The sequence below is a fragment of the Cinclus cinclus genome, chromosome 3 (genome assembly GCF_963662255.1).
Source record: "Cinclus cinclus chromosome 3, bCinCin1.1, whole genome shotgun sequence".
In the NCBI taxonomy this organism is placed as follows: domain Eukaryota; kingdom Metazoa; phylum Chordata; class Aves; order Passeriformes; family Cinclidae; genus Cinclus; species Cinclus cinclus.
Window position 1 is genome coordinate 49,820,751 of NC_085048.1, and position 17,192 is coordinate 49,837,942.

The 17,192-nt window shown below is 38.7% G+C and overlaps 1 protein-coding gene across 1 annotated transcript; it reads left to right on the forward strand.

The window, feature by feature from the left end:
* Nucleotides 1–3,502: 3,502 nt before the first annotated feature.
* Nucleotides 3,503–4,648, forward strand: GJA1 (gap junction protein alpha 1). The gene has a single exon (XM_062488767.1). It carries the CDS (start codon nucleotides 3,503–3,505, stop codon nucleotides 4,646–4,648), a length of 1,146 nt encoding a protein of 381 aa, XP_062344751.1.
* The last annotated feature ends 12,544 nt before the right edge of the window (nucleotides 4,649–17,192 follow it).

Here is a 17,192-nt window from a genome sequence, read left to right on the forward strand (position 1 = left end):
AAGTTGGAAAACCAAAGCTTTGGCCTGTTTCCCAATTACTTCAGTCCCATTTTAGAACCCACTCTAACCCTTGCTGCTCTTCCATCCCCTAGCATGTGACCTTCTAACACTGTAGTCAGACCTGGGACATTACCACAGTACTGAGTTTGCATTATTCTTCTTGGAAAATATGAACCAGATGACATGATGAATGCCATCCATAAAAAATAGTTCTAGAATTTCTTAATTGTGGCTTACAAATCAAATGTCTTGTATATGTGGTCATCCCAAACCCGTGCGGATGAATGCTGTCAGTTCTCCTGCTGCTCTATGTATTTTTTCCCCTCCCTTTACCCACACACAGTAGGACCTGGAAGAAATCCATCTTTTAAGGACTGCTATATTTTAATGTTAGGCCAGCATTAGTCTGCCTCAGAGAAGGTTATGATCCTGTAAAGTATTAATCAATAGGAACTCATGAAATGCACATACTCATCCTCAACCTATCCTTAAACTCCTGAAGTATTGAATGTGTATCAATTGAATTGGCCAGCCCGTGTCATTCAGTGGACTCATTTAAAGTATTTGGAAGTGTTAAAACAAGCTAAAGTCCAGAACGCTTAGGTGCTATTTTAAAAGGTTGTCTGCCAACCATTTCTAACTACATACAAAGCTAAGTACCTGCTTGATAAAAAAACCTCTTTTTATACCTGGTAAACAGATCTGTAATCAGTTAATAAAACTGGTCTTTCAGTGCCCTGAAAGTAAGCAGGTTAGATCCGATGAATGAATTTTCTCTACAACAAAGCAAAGTACTGTGTTTCATAAAGCAATGGAATCTACTTAAGAAAAGGAATAATATATTTGTGCCACCACAAGGTTATCTGATTAACAGTACAATGTTTTGAATTGATGTGGGGTTTTTTTATCACTGGCAAAGGCTAGCATGTAACTGATCTCCTTTTTAAAAAGTTGCTTTTCAGAACTATGTATGAGTAAGTCAAGCATGGAATGTTTCCTTCTGGAGTTTATATTGCCAGCGGACACAAATGGAACCTAGGAATTTTGCATGCTGAAGCAAATTAAAAAATAGGTAGTAAATTCTCCAAATATTGCAGGTGTGGGATTAAGTAGGTCAAAACTGAAATAAATCATATTGCATTAATGAACCAGAGAGGAGCGTAATTAGAAAACAAACAACACATAACTGCCTAGAAATAACATATCCTCTGTTTTCTTAATCAGGCTTTCAATCTGAAATAACATTTAGGCAGTAAAAAAGTACGCCGAGTCTGAGGAAAGTCTGTTAACCCAATAGTTTCTAGTCACTGGAAAGCTGACTAATTAAATCAAGGAGCTGTTACTTGAAAAAGGCTCCTTCTGTCCACTTGCACTTTTAGGACAGGGAGCAAATAGCTTGCCTTTAAAACAAACTTCACGTGTTGTATAGTTACAGGCTGTTCTCTGTTTTAACAATCCCTGCCTGAGGAGGAACGTGGCCACATTTCATTCCAGCCTTTCCAGGGACCTCCACACTTCTCTGCCTGACTCCTTCTCTGCCACTCCAGCCCAAAAAGACAAACTCACTTTTTCAGAGAAGGATGAAAGCTGAAGGGATGTGTCAGAGACAAACATGTTCTGCGTGCTCCTCCCGGCAGAGGCTTCCAGTTTTAAAAAATTTAAAGCAGGCCTGATCCTTTGATGGGGCTTCATTCATGAGAAGAACTAATTACATGAGGAAGGGTCAACAGGCTGCAATGCCTGAACTTCAGAGCCAGCTGTTTAGGCAGATGGAGGAAATGGCCCTGGGATATTTTTCAGGGGTTCAAAGATAATTGGCATCTCAGAGCTATCAGAACGAATACTTTAAATACGTCTCCCATTGCTCTCTCAGACTCAGCAGCAGGAATGGTGTGTTTTTATTTGGCATCTATTGTTATGTTTGACTTTGCCAGCTTTATAATCTTGTGTTCCCGGTGACTCACTGCTTCTTGAAATCAAGTCTCCTTGGTGCTAAAAATTTCCCATTTTATGAATTATCCAAAAAAGCATTTATTCTATAAATGACCTTCACTAGGGAATATATCCATGAAGTAGCTGGGAGGAAATCATTTGGACATTATCAAAACTGCTAATACCAGGAAGGGATTAGTCAGCATCCATGGAACAAATATCTATGCCCAGCAGCATTCCCTTTAAAAGGGAAACTTCATGATTATTTTTCCTTTTAAGTTGCTGATTTCATGTGATTTCATGCTTTTTCATGTTGGGCAAGTTAAAGAGTAAGTTTTTATAAGATTGCCGTTCTCTAGTTGATAAAAATCTATAGTGAAATTTGTTTTCCCTAGGAATCTAGAACATCAAGCAAACTATTTAATTTCTTCCATCCTGTGTATTTCCAAATATCCTGAGAAGCTCCCTGTGTCCTAGAAACGCATGCTTTAAAACTCAAGTCAGGAAACTTTAAACTTGCAGTGTTCAACACTTGGAATGCAAACTGCAAGCCAAGAGTCACCTTACAAACGGAGCATATTTACCTTTTTTTTTTGTTGTTGCTGTTCTTGCCAAAACTTTTCCTTTCAAAACAAAGAAGGAATTTAAATACAAAAAGATGCAAATACAAACCTGAAACTCCAATGAATTAAGCAAATCACAGATAAACAGGAAACCAGTTCCTCCAATATGGAAACATGATCTTAGCTGTGTTTAATGTATTTACTATTTATCATTCCTTCATAAAACTATAGGTAAAGAATGCTTTCTTTGATCTTTTTGATGCAAATACTAATGTATAAGCTTAATTTAGACAGCAAACACTTTTTCTGAATTCGAGTAAAATATAAACTTGGCATCATTGGGGACCATACACTTAAATGTATTACATGTCAGGAAGTGATAGGAGCTCAGTTTAATATTGCTGAGTAGGAAAAACTGTGTATTTTGCAAAGGTAGAATTTTAGGTATGTAACCCTAATATTAATTTAAGGTAACCTAATGTATTTAGGTTATACTGTGGTTTGCTTTTTTAGTATCTGAAAGAGCAAACATTAAAATTACATTGAATGATCAATCCACATTGAAATGTAGAAACCTTATATATATATATATTACTGCATATTTAGGCAGTACTACTACTTAGTTCCACACCCTGTTTCAGCTGTGTGTCACAGCTCTTTTTCACCTGAGGCACGTGTCAGTCATTCAACTGAAGCTGCCATCAAGGAAGCTGTGCCAACCAGAGTGGTCACTGAAAACTGGAGTGAAATTAGGAACTTTTTCAATTGTGCTCTGATATATTATATGTTACTTTCTCTTTTCAGTTTCCCTGACTTCCCACTTCACCTGCAGACTAAAACTCCAGTTTCTCTTCAGATTGCGTAAAATACGTTAATTACAACAAAGCTGACACCACTGCTCTATTAGCATTCATCAGTGATTTAAGTATATCAAAGGTATTAAAACTCTGACCTAACTCTTGCTGTTTTTTTCCTTTGTGTCCTTGTTTAGCCAGCATCCTGTGAAGATGGGTGATTGGAGTGCCTTGGGAAAACTTCTTGACAAAGTTCAAGCCTATTCTACTGCAGGAGGGAAAGTGTGGCTGTCTGTCCTCTTCATTTTCCGAATCTTGCTATTGGGAACAGCAGTCGAATCTGCCTGGGGAGATGAGCAGTCTGCATTCCGGTGTAACACTCAGCAGCCTGGTTGTGAGAATGTGTGCTATGACAAGTCTTTTCCTATCTCCCATGTACGCTTTTGGGTTCTGCAGATCATATTTGTGTCTGTACCTACCCTTTTGTACCTGGCACATGTGTTCTATGTAATGAGGAAAGAAGAGAAGCTGAACAAAAGAGAAGAAGAGCTTAAGGTAGTTGCAAATGATGGTGTGAATGTGGATATGCATCTCAAACAAATAGAAATTAAGAAATTCAAGTACGGTATCGAAGAGCATGGCAAAGTGAAGATGCGTGGGGGACTGCTCCGTACTTATATCATCAGCATCCTGTTTAAATCTGTCTTTGAGGTGGCTTTCTTGCTGATACAGTGGTACATTTATGGGTTTAGCCTGAATGCCATCTACACCTGTGAGCGAGACCCGTGCCCACACAGAGTGGACTGTTTCCTCTCCCGTCCAACTGAGAAAACCATCTTCATCCTCTTCATGCTGGTGGTGTCCTTGGTGTCTCTTGCCTTGAACATCATTGAGCTTTTTTACGTGTTCTTCAAGGGTGTCAAGGATCGTGTGAAAGGGAAAACCGACCCCTACTCCCACAGTGGTGCCATGAGCCCTTCCAAGGACTGTGGCTCCCCCAAATATGCTTATTACAATGGCTGCTCATCACCGACTGCCCCCTTGTCTCCCATGTCTCCCCCAGGCTACAAGCTTGTTACTGGAGACAGGAACAATTCCTCCTGTCGTAACTACAATAAGCAAGCCAGCGAGCAAAACTGGGCCAACTACAGTGCCGAGCAGAACAGAATGGGGCAGGCTGGCAGCACCATCTCCAACTCACACGCCCAGCCCTTCGACTTCTCTGATGAGCACCAGAACACGAAAAAACTGGCGTCAGGACATGAGCTGCAGCCCCTCACCATTGTGGACCAGAGGCCTCCCAGCAGAGCCAGCAGCCGAGCCAGCAGCAGGCCTCGACCTGACGACCTGGAGATCTAAGCTTCTTGATGCAGTACTTGCTCAACTATGAAACGACGTGCATTGGAAGATGCCGTCAGTGCTGATCTTGTTCCAGTGGAGGTGGTACTTAATCTCGAGCAGGAGATTTTAACAATCATTAAAAAAAAAAAAAAGCAAAACAAACAAGCAAACAAACTTTTAAAATACTTGCTGGTTCTTTGGGGGGTGTGGGGTTGGTGTGGGGTGGTACAGTACACATTGATATTTAATGTAGCTGGTTTAAAGAATTTAAATACTAAAAAACAGGAAAAAAAGGTAGTACTAAGGTAAAGGGCTGTTTTTCTAGAAAGGCTGTAAATATCTGAGTGTATGTGAATGTGTGTGCTATCATGTCTGTTTCTAAAGAATCTTCTGTAATACTAAAACCCAATAATAACTGAACTCACATTTGTCAGGGTGAAGTGCTACCTGAAGATGAAAACATTTTTTTCCTATTCAACAAGCAAAAAACTCCAGGATTGCCTCTGATCATTTCCCTGTCAAGAACATTCCATTCTTAGAAAGTGCACTTTGAAGGTAAACTTTCCTACATGGTCCTTTGGGTTGTTGGAAGGCTCCTGTGAGGACAATGTACAGTCTTTGAGTCATTCTACTCAAATTTCAGGCATGGCCCACCAAGAAATAATTTGGTCACCTGCTCTTCCAGCCCTTCATGCAGGTGTATTTTGTGGTGTGCGTAAATGGGATGGCTCCACACATGTGGAACCAGCAATGACACAGTCTTGCCCACTGCGATACTTGTGTCCTGCTACTTACATAGAGTCTCTTTAATATTATACAAAACACAGTTTGCTACCACTTGCAGATTTAAGCATCAAGATAAGCAAGCAACTGCCTTTAGTGAATTTTATCACACCTTTATGTGTACTAAGGGTGTGCGTATGTATGTAGATGTGGAGGCAAAAATATACACGAAACACCCTCAGAAGCATAGGCTGAGAAATAAACGCACACAGGTTACTTGCAGTTGACACTTTCTCATGGATTTTGTGAAGATGTGGGCCACTATGGTGTTTACATTCTCTGGTTCCTTCAATGTAAGTGAAGCACACGTTGTTATATTTTTTTTAAATTCTATAAAATATTTTCCATGTATCCTAAATGGATGCTCTTTTAAAAATAAAAAAATCTAAAGGGCCTAATCCTGGACGTCTTGCTCTGGAAAATCTCTCTTTAAAGCTGTTGGGAGTTTTGCCTCAACAAATCTGCAGGATCAAGCCCAAGATGTAGCGAACCATGTTCTTGCTGGCATGAATGATTTTCTTTTTTTAGAAGGTAGGGGTGGAAAATACCCATTAGGTCATCTAGCCAATCTCCCTGATAGGTAATAATGATGCTTGAATGATAGAAGATGTAGTACTGTAAGCAAGCTTTAGTCTTTTATGTGAGAAACTTAGAAGAAGTGCTTTGTGCTGGATTAATAATAAAATATGCCTAAATGGCTTTTGCAGTAACTGGTATTTTTCTTGTTCTAAATATTCACATTTTCTGAACTGCAGTGTTCACCGAGTTTGACAGTTAGGTCTTTCTAGATGGCTCTAGCAACTTTAGTGTTTACAGTTAGATTATGTTTGAAATGCAAGTGAAGTTGAAAGGATTTTTAAAGAGTACAACTCTAACTAATTTATTTGAAATATATGCTAAAGAAATCTACCAGTTTCTTCAAATGCATAGCCTCTTAGCTGAACACAGATTGACCAAGGAAATACATGGCTTGGTTTCATTTTTGCAGCAACACAAATAAATTGTTTCATTTAAGACATTATATTAATTTGTTTGACATTCCATGTTAAACTACTGTTGTCTTCAACTTCATTGCATGTATGCAACCATAGTTTGTCAGATCATGTTGTCTGGAGAATATTAGTCAATAAAGTTTTAATTTAGTATAAATACATTCTCTAATTGTTTTTACTGCTTCATATGTCCATATATATCTTTAGTTTCAGTCTAATAATCCAAACTCATTGTTCCCTTCTTCTTTTTTTTCCCCAGTCACTCTCCATTTCAGAAGCATCCTTTATTTAATCCATCTGGATTTGCTTTGAACTGAAATTCCACAGGGCCACATTCAGACACCCTCACAACAACTGGAAAAACAAGCTTTATGAAAGAGAGTAATGTTCAGCATGAACAGATCTTTCCAGGAGTCTCAGAAAATATATATTTATTTGCAGACTATTATAAAAAAGACAGTACTAAAGGATTGTCACATATTTTTTCAAGCGATTTTTGTATATGGCTTAGGTTTTACATTATGAAATCATTGCATCTAGTTTACATTTTCCCATGTCATCAGATTGCTCAAGTAACAGTCAGTTTCAGTTTCTGAAATTAACACCTCATTTCTTCAAAGTCAATAGGAGAAAGGTACTGATTTTGATAAGGCTGGGATTTTGCATATTGCCTCTCCTTCTTCACCCTTTACACCCCCATTACTAATAATGTCTTACAGTGCTTGGCTTTTCAGGATTGGACTCTAGATGTAAGGTAGTTCAACTCAATTTTTTATTTGAAAAATCAAAATATAATGGTCATGTGATTATCATAAAACTTTTTGCTTTCAAATTTGCTTGTTATTTTAAGTCAAAATTCTTCCCGTTCTTATTAGTAAAGATGGGGAAAAGGCAGGGCGGTGGTAGTGGATTTACAGCTCTGAGAGATACTACAAAATTACCAGCACACGAAATGGCTCCTTGAAGTTTTCCTTAAATAATAATAATCACTCATATTTAAGCTGGCTTTGTTCGTCTGTACAATAGGAGGGGCATTCTGAGCATTTTGTAAGGATCATGCCCTTGGAAAGATGGACACTAGTGCATTCAGAGAAGGGCTCACCCTGAGATAAAATGTAGTGTCTCCTAGACAGGCTGATTGTCAGGTATGTCCCATGGGGCATCTCAGACAACTGAAATAATTTAGTGCTTCAGTGCCAAGGCTCTCAGTGATTTTTCTTTTTTCGGTGGTAATGCATGTGTGAGCATGTGTAGGGTAAAGACTTCCCAGAGGCCATTTCTCCCACCTAGATTTATTTCTTTGAACAGCATTTATAATACACTTCAAAGTCATCATCATTTTGTATGCCATTCATCTAGTTCTTTAGACTTTTTCTCCCAGTGCATTCCTGCAGCAGCATTTTCTTTGTCTGCAGATGACACAAAATAAGCTGTGATACAATGCTAGTACACACTTCAGCCTTTGTAGAAGGATATGTTAGATAGTGATTTCAAATTGGAAAAGATGCAAAAATACAATCTCTGAAGGTAATTAAAACAAAAACATAAAACCCAAATTCACAACCTGTTAATTATTTAAAAATTGTGCTTGTGTTTTGTGTTGCAGTATTTTGCAAAATGGCAAATCATCTTAAAGCCTCCACCCTGTCCCAGTAATTTGAAATGTTTTTAAAGAGTAAAGTTAGAAGGAAAAGTTACAGACAGCCTAAAATCTATATGCGTATCATGTAATTTCAAGATGTTTTAAGTTCAGTGAGCACACACTGAAGGTTATTTCCTAATTTAGAAATCAGATTTCCATATTTAAAATAGAAGCTAGAGTAGTAGTTTGAGAACCGAAACACATTATGGGAGCGTACCTGTCTCACCCACTGAAATCCATCATTTTCGAGCAATGCACTTGTGTCACTGGTCCAGAATCTCCCACATCTGTCTGCAGCACTCCTGTGCTACTCAGCAGTAGCGCACTGGCTCAGCTGTGCCATGCTGCCTTTCCCTCAGACTTTCTCTACAGCTTGTTATTGATTAAAACAGAGGAGAAAAAAATTGATGTAAAGAGTATAGTTTTTCAAGTCAGATGTAGGAGTTCTGAAGTTATCTTAACTGGTTAATCCAGAGTTCTGAGTATATCAGATCAAAACCTCCTCCAGTTTTGGTGGTGTCTGTTTCTATTCTGCTGAGACATAACTACTTTTAATTCTTCTTGTAATTCCTCCATGATTACCACTGCTCCCTTTCCAAGAGTTTAAACAAAATAGGGCAGAAAGTAGGATTTATCTTCCTCCCATAGAATTTTTCCTTTCTATTTATACTTAATCCAAACCTAGCAGGACTAAGCATTCTAATGAGCTTGACATACATTTTTTAATGCACTGTATTATTTAAGTAGTCAGATTTGCCATAATCTCCTTGAAGATTTCTTGACTTCTCATGCTGCTCATGAGAAGTCATGCTTCTCCAGCCATTTGCAGTGAGATCTGCCAAAGAACTCAGACGACAGAGGTGGGGTGGATGCCCTTGAAGAGTGGTCTGACAAAAATACAGTCCTTTGATGATACAGAGCTACTCTTTACATTACTTTCATTTCTACTGTCAACATAGACAATAAGGTCAGAAACATAAGTTGTGTCTCAGAAATCACTGCCTAGATGTATTATCTGCCTCAGTTGCATGAAAGTATATGCGTATCCTCCATTTTATTTAACTTATTCTAACATAATGGGTCCAGAAACATGGGGCTGTAAAATCAGTTCTGCAAAGAGATGACTGCCTTCCCCTGAATTAAGTCATGTGCTTTTGACTGTGTCCAAGGATATATTCACACCCAGACTCTGCCAGTCCTAGAAAAGTGTGTCATAAGTAAATTACATGATGCTAGCACATCACTGGATTGAAACAGGAAGAGCTTATTTGTTCCTGTTCCTATTTAAAAGGTATTTTGATAGACACAAAGAAAGAAAAAAAAAGAAAGAACAAAAAAGAGAACACTTATTTAAACTTATATTAAATACTTCCTAACCCAGAGCACTACCGAAGACCTTATGAAGATAATGTGGATGTAAATATGTTGATCATCAATGGATACCATGAATATAAACAGTTTAAATAGATCCAGCTGGTCAGTAATGTGGTAAAACCAGCCTCCTCTAAAATGGCTGCCCTCACTCTTTCCACCTGGTAGCCAAAATGCTGAATCTGGCTTCCTAGCTTACTGATATTCGCAATGTAAAAGCACCTTGGACAAAGGCAGGCATGTTTTTACAGTGATTGCTTTGTGTTAACTCCTTGTATATGCTGGAGAAGCTTAATGCTGGGAGCTGGAGGCAGGGAATCTGGGACAGCCTGTACTGGGTTAGTAATACCCATCCTGGGGAGTCACTGGTGAAAAGCATTGGCTTTTTGGGGATTGTAGCCTCTCCCATCACTTGAAAAGGTCTCTGCTGCTGTGTTGAGGAAATTTGCGGAACAAAATGAGACATGTGAGCTTAGAGCAGTACAAAAGGGAAAATGTTCAGACATTTAAATTATTCCTTGAAACAAGCCTAGACCACAGTGACATGCTTCCCATTAGAACTGACAGAAAATGCTCACATGAGTTCCAGGATTTCAGTCATTTAAATCAATGCTAAAATTATTTTCAACATCAAACATAAACAGATTGGACCCAGAAAGATGTATTATGACATTTAATTTTCATTTATATAACTGCAGGGGGAAAGCTGATGAGTATAAGCTATGAAATCTTGGAAGGTGACTACTTAAATATATGTAATCATTCTATTTCCTCACAGTGTCTTTTTACTGTAAACTTGGTCTAGAGGCAAATTTATGAAAAGTAGTCTAAAGGTTTGCATTTTTTACAAAGAGACATGAATTCTGTAAACACAATGAAATACATTTACATTACTCCATGTCAAATTTATGCAGGATTACATAAGGGGGTGTGGGGTAATATATAACATGCATCTAACTCTTCTGGGTTAGGCAGCTGGGGAGTGAAGTCTTCGCTTTGTCTCTCCTCATCCTTGTTAGAAAGTTTTTCATAACCCAAACACCTGAGCAGTTTCTCTGGGAGCTTTGCTTGGGTAAGGGTCTTTGCATCCTCATCCCCTCCTTCTTTTTCCATCTATAGTATAAATTCCATACTGGAAAATAGTAGTGGTCCCAGATATGTAAATAAATGCAATCACAGTTGATAACAAAACATGACAACCAGGAAATAGGTAGTAATTCTCTTTTGCATGTCTGCAACTAACTCAATAGGAGAGCAGCATGGAAAACAATTTAAGGCAATAGAAAATCCTCTGGATACGTTAACATCTGAAATCCACTGTCCTTGCTGAAACAGGTCTTTTCAGGCTCGACTTCTGCTGAGTCACAGAGTTTGCTGCCTTTGAAGGCTGAAGTACCCTGGCTCAAAATTGAAGTAGCTCTGAAAAAGCACAGACCTTCCCTAATGACCATATTTGCATGCTATTCTCAGTAGTATTTACATATAATAGGACACCCTCCACAGGAAGGCTTCTTCAAAACACAGGCTCTGCTTACACTTTGAATTTCCCTATTCAAAGGGGAATGTTCAAAATTATCTATGCATCGCTACTTCAAAGTGTTTCACTGGGAGTACTCTGACATATATTTGGGAGACTCATCATAGTTGTTTCAAAGCTGAATATATAGCCAGATGTAAGATTGCCACCTGGGTTTTGTGTGTGGAGGCAAAGAAGTATTACTCAGGCAAGAATCCTACCTGGCCTGACCTAGCATACTTCTGTTGAGGACAAGGAGTTTCTGTTGAGTGATGTGAGATGAAAACTCTTCTCTGAGCTTTACTTAGCTCCTTCTTTAATTCAAGTCCCTGTAAGGGTATGGTTTTAAGCACACAGAGGATCCAACCACGAGTCCATGAGCCTGTGTAACTTGCTGAGGTCTAGGATAATCTCTGAGGAATTTCTTCAGATTCCATTTTGGTTATCCCAGCTCTGTGGACTTTGAGTGGACTATAATGCTCAGTCCATCAATGCTAGGGTAGTTGGTGAAGGCAAAGGCTGTGCAATTAGAGAAAGTAGATCTGGATTGTTTCCCATAGGATTTCCTATAGAATCAAGGCAAGCTAGTCAATCATCCTTCCTTGTCCTGAAAAGTCAAGCTGCAAAGGTGTGAAAGGGTTCCTGCATTCTGACAGAGCCTTCGACTGTGTCCTGTGGTTTCCTCTTAATCTCTGTCATCTTCACTCCTCTCATGCAGCCATCTTTGCTCACCACCCACTTCTTTTCTGCATATCACTTATGCCACAGTTATTTAGTGTTTTGTTCTAAAAAAGCCTTCCAGATGATTATTTTTTTCCTTCTGTCATGTGCTGGGGACCACTCAAATTTCTTAGAACAACTGGCTCCATTAAATATCTATTAATTAACGAGCTGGTGTATCATCTATTTAATTTATTTAGAATTAATATTAACTATTACAAGTTTTGCCTGACAGCTTAGGAAGTAATTTTGTATCTCACCTCATAGGAGTCCGCATTTGCTTTGATCACTTCCTTTTTCACACTATTTTACAATTAAGGAAGACAGCAGAGGAACTCAGAAATCTAACTGTCTACCTTAACCAGGTGCAGTGAAAGTGTCAGGACATGAAGTTTGTCCAAATCTTCCTCCGACCTTAGTCCTAAAGGGAACTCAAATCTAGGCTCCCACTAATGGTTATGTATGCTATATAAACAATAATAATAATAATACTTGGAATTACGCTGATACAGTGCCTTTCATCTTCAAAGTACTTTGAGAACCCAGTGTAATTAATTTGCTCTGGAGTCGTCTCTGATGATACTGCTTGAACCCCAGTACTAACCACTGTGAGAGTCAAAGAAGGAATCTGAACAGCCACAGAGACCATACAAAACCTCCATATCACTAAAAGAAATTGAAAATGCTGAACAAGTATATTGTAACACTTCACACAGGAGAAGGATCCACAACCAGCAGGAAGCCAGTCTCCCTATGATAAGGAAACAGGAATGTTTTCTTTGCCAGTAATCTACTTGTTCAGATCTCTAAACACATTCTAAACACATTCTAAACACATTTTACCTTGAACTATGCCTCAGTCAAGCTGGCAGAAGATAACAGGTAGATTATCTCATTGCGTGGAATCTTCATCTTCATGCAACTAGAATATATCTTTTTTTTTTAATTTAAAAAGTTTTGATTTGATGAATCCAGAAGGGATGCAGACATAATAAATATAACATTAAATAGGTTTTTACAAACTTCAGTGAGACTCCAGGGGAACAATATATCTGGAGTACACCTTTGGCAATTGACAGTCCAGCTGTGATATTTTAATATCACAGTATTTTTTCAAGTATTTCCAGTGAGCTTGCAACAAGTCCTTGTCAGTGTCCAGGAATGTGCTCTTTAAATCAACTTGGTATTTGCTGCACATTATCATCCCAACATGAATTTGTAAACAGTCTTTTCAAAATTACACCATTAAGAAAAGAGAAGGAAAAAAAAAGCCGTAAGAGTCCATTCAAATTGGTGAGAACAAGAATGCAGAGGAACAGAGCATTTTTGTATAAAGGATGCTTGGAGTATCTCTGAACATTACAAATTTTTTTATTTGTCTCTCTCTAGTACAGTGCCTAGCATTTATTTTCTCAGCACAAAACCTAACATGCTTTATTTGTCTTTTCCAAATAAATTTTTCTTATGGAAGATTCCATAGGACAGAAGGACACCATTTTACAGCATTGTATATATTAATGGTCAAATGAAGAATAATCTTGAGACTAATTTTCAAAAGTTATGGTCAGGCAGAGTTGCTGGACAGGCAGAAGCAGCTCTGCTTCCCATGAGGTTAATGGATACATGCACTCACGTCTCAATTTTTTGCTCCATTTGAAGATCACTGTTTCTTTTTTTAAAATTGGTGTTCTTCCCTGTTATATTTAAATATCACACAAAACCATAAACATAACCATATGTCAGAATGAGGGTTTTACTGACGAATGATGGTTTGGACTCAGACTCCTTGCTTTTATTTTTACTGCTTATTCCATTAGTTTTAATTGAAATTTATTCTCTGCATATGTTACATTCTGCTTATTTTTAGCTACTCTTGGGCTGCTTAAGGGAAAGTCAGCATATGACCTCAGGAATATGAGAGGTACCTACTAAAGTTGCCTTCTCTTTCTCATGTGGTACATCAGTACAGCTTTATCAATATGGCCACTATATAAAAACTGTAACATCCACCTATCCTCAAGAAAAAAAGATAATGTTTTGGAAGAGTAGTGAAACAAGGAAAATGGCTGGGAAAGAGCAGTGAGAAGAATGATTTGGGTAGTCCTTCCAGATTTCAAGCCATCCTAGCTGTTTCATTTCTGTAGCAAAAGAAGTTAGCCTTCCACGCCAGCTATTTTTACAGTGGTGTAACTGTAGATCTTGAATCAGGAGGAAGGAAAGGGAGTGACAAGGCACAGTTACATGAAACGTGGTGTAGGAAAAAAGGTGACAGCCGGAAAACGGATGTTTCAAAAGAAAGAGTTGCTCTAAACTAGATGTTCTGTGATCTTCCCATATGCAACAATAAAGGAACTTTGAATTTGAGATTACAATGTAGAAAGTGTCGGAGGTGAGAAACTCAGAGCGTAATATTCTCCAGGAATTCATGGAGTTTCTCTGGGCCTGACTGCTCTCTTTTGAAACACATGATAAATACATATCTCAGCAGAGAAATGTGGTTTTCTTCACAATTCTGGCAGTATACAGCCACTCTGAGGGGAAATGTCCTCTTCAGGAGTATGAGGAGGAAACTCATCCTTCTTTTTAATTTTTTTGCAGATTCAGACTTATCATTTTGAAAGCCATATGTACAAGTTTCACACTGTCATTCCCTGTTAAAGGCCCTACTTTTTTATTATTTATCTGATATTGTTCTCTTGTTTTTACCTCTACTGATTGGCCAGGTATTCTCCATACGTCTGAGCTCCGTGCACCCATTTGGAGGCTCAGCCAGCCCTAGGGCTTGGAGCAATCAATATTTCCACATCCTACTGACACTGTGGCTCATTCAGTGTGTCCAACAGAGAAGGTGATGTTACTAAGCAGGTCTGAGTGCCACAGCAGTGTGGCTGCCACGCTCCTGGAGATGTCACACCCTGCTGCTCTGAGTCACCAGCAGGCACTGGCCCAGGCTGGTGCTGGCTCAAGGACAGGAAATCTCAGGGAAGAGCACCAGGCTGCTGTGCACAGCAGACCTGACCAGCATTTTCGTCCACACTATTTCTTCTCTTAGGTTTAAATTGCGCTTTTGGATCTCACCTGACCTCTGCCACATCTTACTGAATTTTCCCTTGCTCTGGGCCATATTCTGACAAGCTTTTCAAACTGTGAGCTGTTCAGGTATTCCCTGTCACACGTAAATGGAGCATTTGCAGAAGCATGCAAACTGAGTAGTTGATTTGTTGATGGTTAGATGCTTTTGGCAAAGTAGGAGGATTCATTTTGCAGCTTTTTAGAACCAGGGTGTCAGAAATAACTGTTTTGGGACCTGTCTCTTCTTGGGCTCTTTAATAAATTTACAAGTGAATGAAATTAAAGTATCACGTAGCTTTTGCAGGCAATATTCATCACAAATGTACATCTTTCTCATAGTTTTTTTACTTCCTTTATTCACTTCTAAAAAAATCTTAAAATTGTTACACATTTTCTAAAGTTTTATATTACATTTATAATTTCTTTGTAGTGACCTGATGTCACATATGATATTTAATATATGAATTAGAACTTATCTGAGCCAACAGTAGTGACCACAAAAAGATCACTAGAAGAAGACTCAGGAAATCTCCAGTCTGTGACTGAATGACCTTTACTGTTGGATTTCCTTTCTGAAAATTGTCAATTGTATTCCCTTCCCTTGTCTACTCTATATAGATAAATTGTAAGGTTTAAGGAAAAGGAGATTACTGATTACTGGAAATGAGAACTAGTCTCATCTGAGATGTAGGGGGGGTTCACCTTTGGAAAACAGATAGAGTCATTGCCTGGTCTGTCTACCAGGGCCCAGGGCAGCAAGATGTGGTCCATTGAGCAGTCAGGTCCTGCAGAGATGTTATGTGTGTATCAGCATTACAAAGCCAGTTCTAACCACAAATTTAAACCAAATCTCACTGTAACTCAGTGACTTAGGAGCAGATGCATGCGTTGTTCTCTGTGCAGTGCTGGTGAAGTAGGCAGCTGAGCACCTTGCCTGCCATCTTAAGTGACAACACCATCATTTGTCTGTCCAAAGCCAAGAGACAGAAATTCAACTACCAAAAGCCCTGATATGCTTGAGTACAGTTGGTCAGAAAGTTTTCCATAGGCATTTAGTTTTTCAGGAGCAAAAATGAAAGTGGAATTCAGTGGAATGCTGCACTGAAAGTTATAGTGAAAAAACATCATAATTGTTAAGAAAAGCATTGCTAGGTCTTTGCAGTAGTTGCTGTCTGAAATAAACTCTCCTGATTGGCTTCCAGGCTGCTTTAAAGGCTTCATGATGCACCATGGCCAGGCTTCTTTTCTGTTCTCATGGTGCATCTTAGAAAATAAGTTGCACCGGATGGAATATTCTTTTCTGGTTATAAAAATTCACAAATACTCAAAAAACCACAAACTCATCATGGAACCCAATATGTAAAATGTCTTGCTTTTTTTTTTTTTTTTGTTAAATTCTCTGATTGACTTACACGTCTTAATCAAGAATTATAACAGTTTCATGTTTAAGGCTGAAAGTAAGTAGAAAACAGCACAAGGTGAAACAACTTGCGAGAAACCGTCTTTGCCACCTGGATTCATGACATCTTTTGCTTGCTTAGGTTTTACTTTGGCACAGAAAAACAAACCTCAGCATCAAAAGCTACAAACAAAACTAAAAAATAGAATCCTTTCTACTATTGCTTCATTTTTAAACAGCTGCTTCACAGGTGGAGAAATACTGTGTACAGCGGTATTGATGCTGGATGCCAGGCTCACCACAGGTAGCTCGATGAGAATCTTGTATCTCCATGGAGAATCTGATTGGAGGGAAAGCAGGTGGCTGAAGTGCAAAGAGAAGGAAACAGGTCTAACTCAAGCTGAGAACTCCTGCTGCAGGGTGGGGAGAGTTGGTGGCGATGCTTACGTGCCTGAAAACTCGCCAGCACTGGTCGTCTGGTTGCTCTTACACTTGATGAATCAGCTCTCAGCCTCCCTCCTGCGCATACCTTTTCTCAAGGCTTTGAGTTAGTGCTACCTCAGTCTATTTTTAACAGCCACATTTTCCATGATTAGATTTTAATGCTATTTATTTATTTAAACTGAACCAAACAATTCCACATAAGCTGAACATTCCAGTGGGCATCACTCTTGGCCATGCAGAGGATTCTAAATCTAGTTTAAATTACATTCCTTGAATGGTAGAAAAAGCTGGGTCATGTGCTGAAGCTTGGTGATGAATAACAAAGTCATTCTTTCACAGATTGCAAAAACTTTATTAAGGAAAGATAAACAGGTTAAAGGTCTTTCAATGGCTGCACTGTCTATACATAGCAATTTTCCCTCACTTTTTTGCTCTTCAGCTCCTAGCTAAATGTGTATTGCTAACTCTCATCATCTGCAATCATTGAGGCAGGTCCTCTGTATTCTCACTGAAGTTAAAGGAACGAAGAACTTGGGATAATTAGACTCAGTGTCTCTGTCTCAGTTTCTTGTAGTTATCTGAGAGTATGAAGTTTTTAGGTCCCTCCATCCTGCACAATAGCA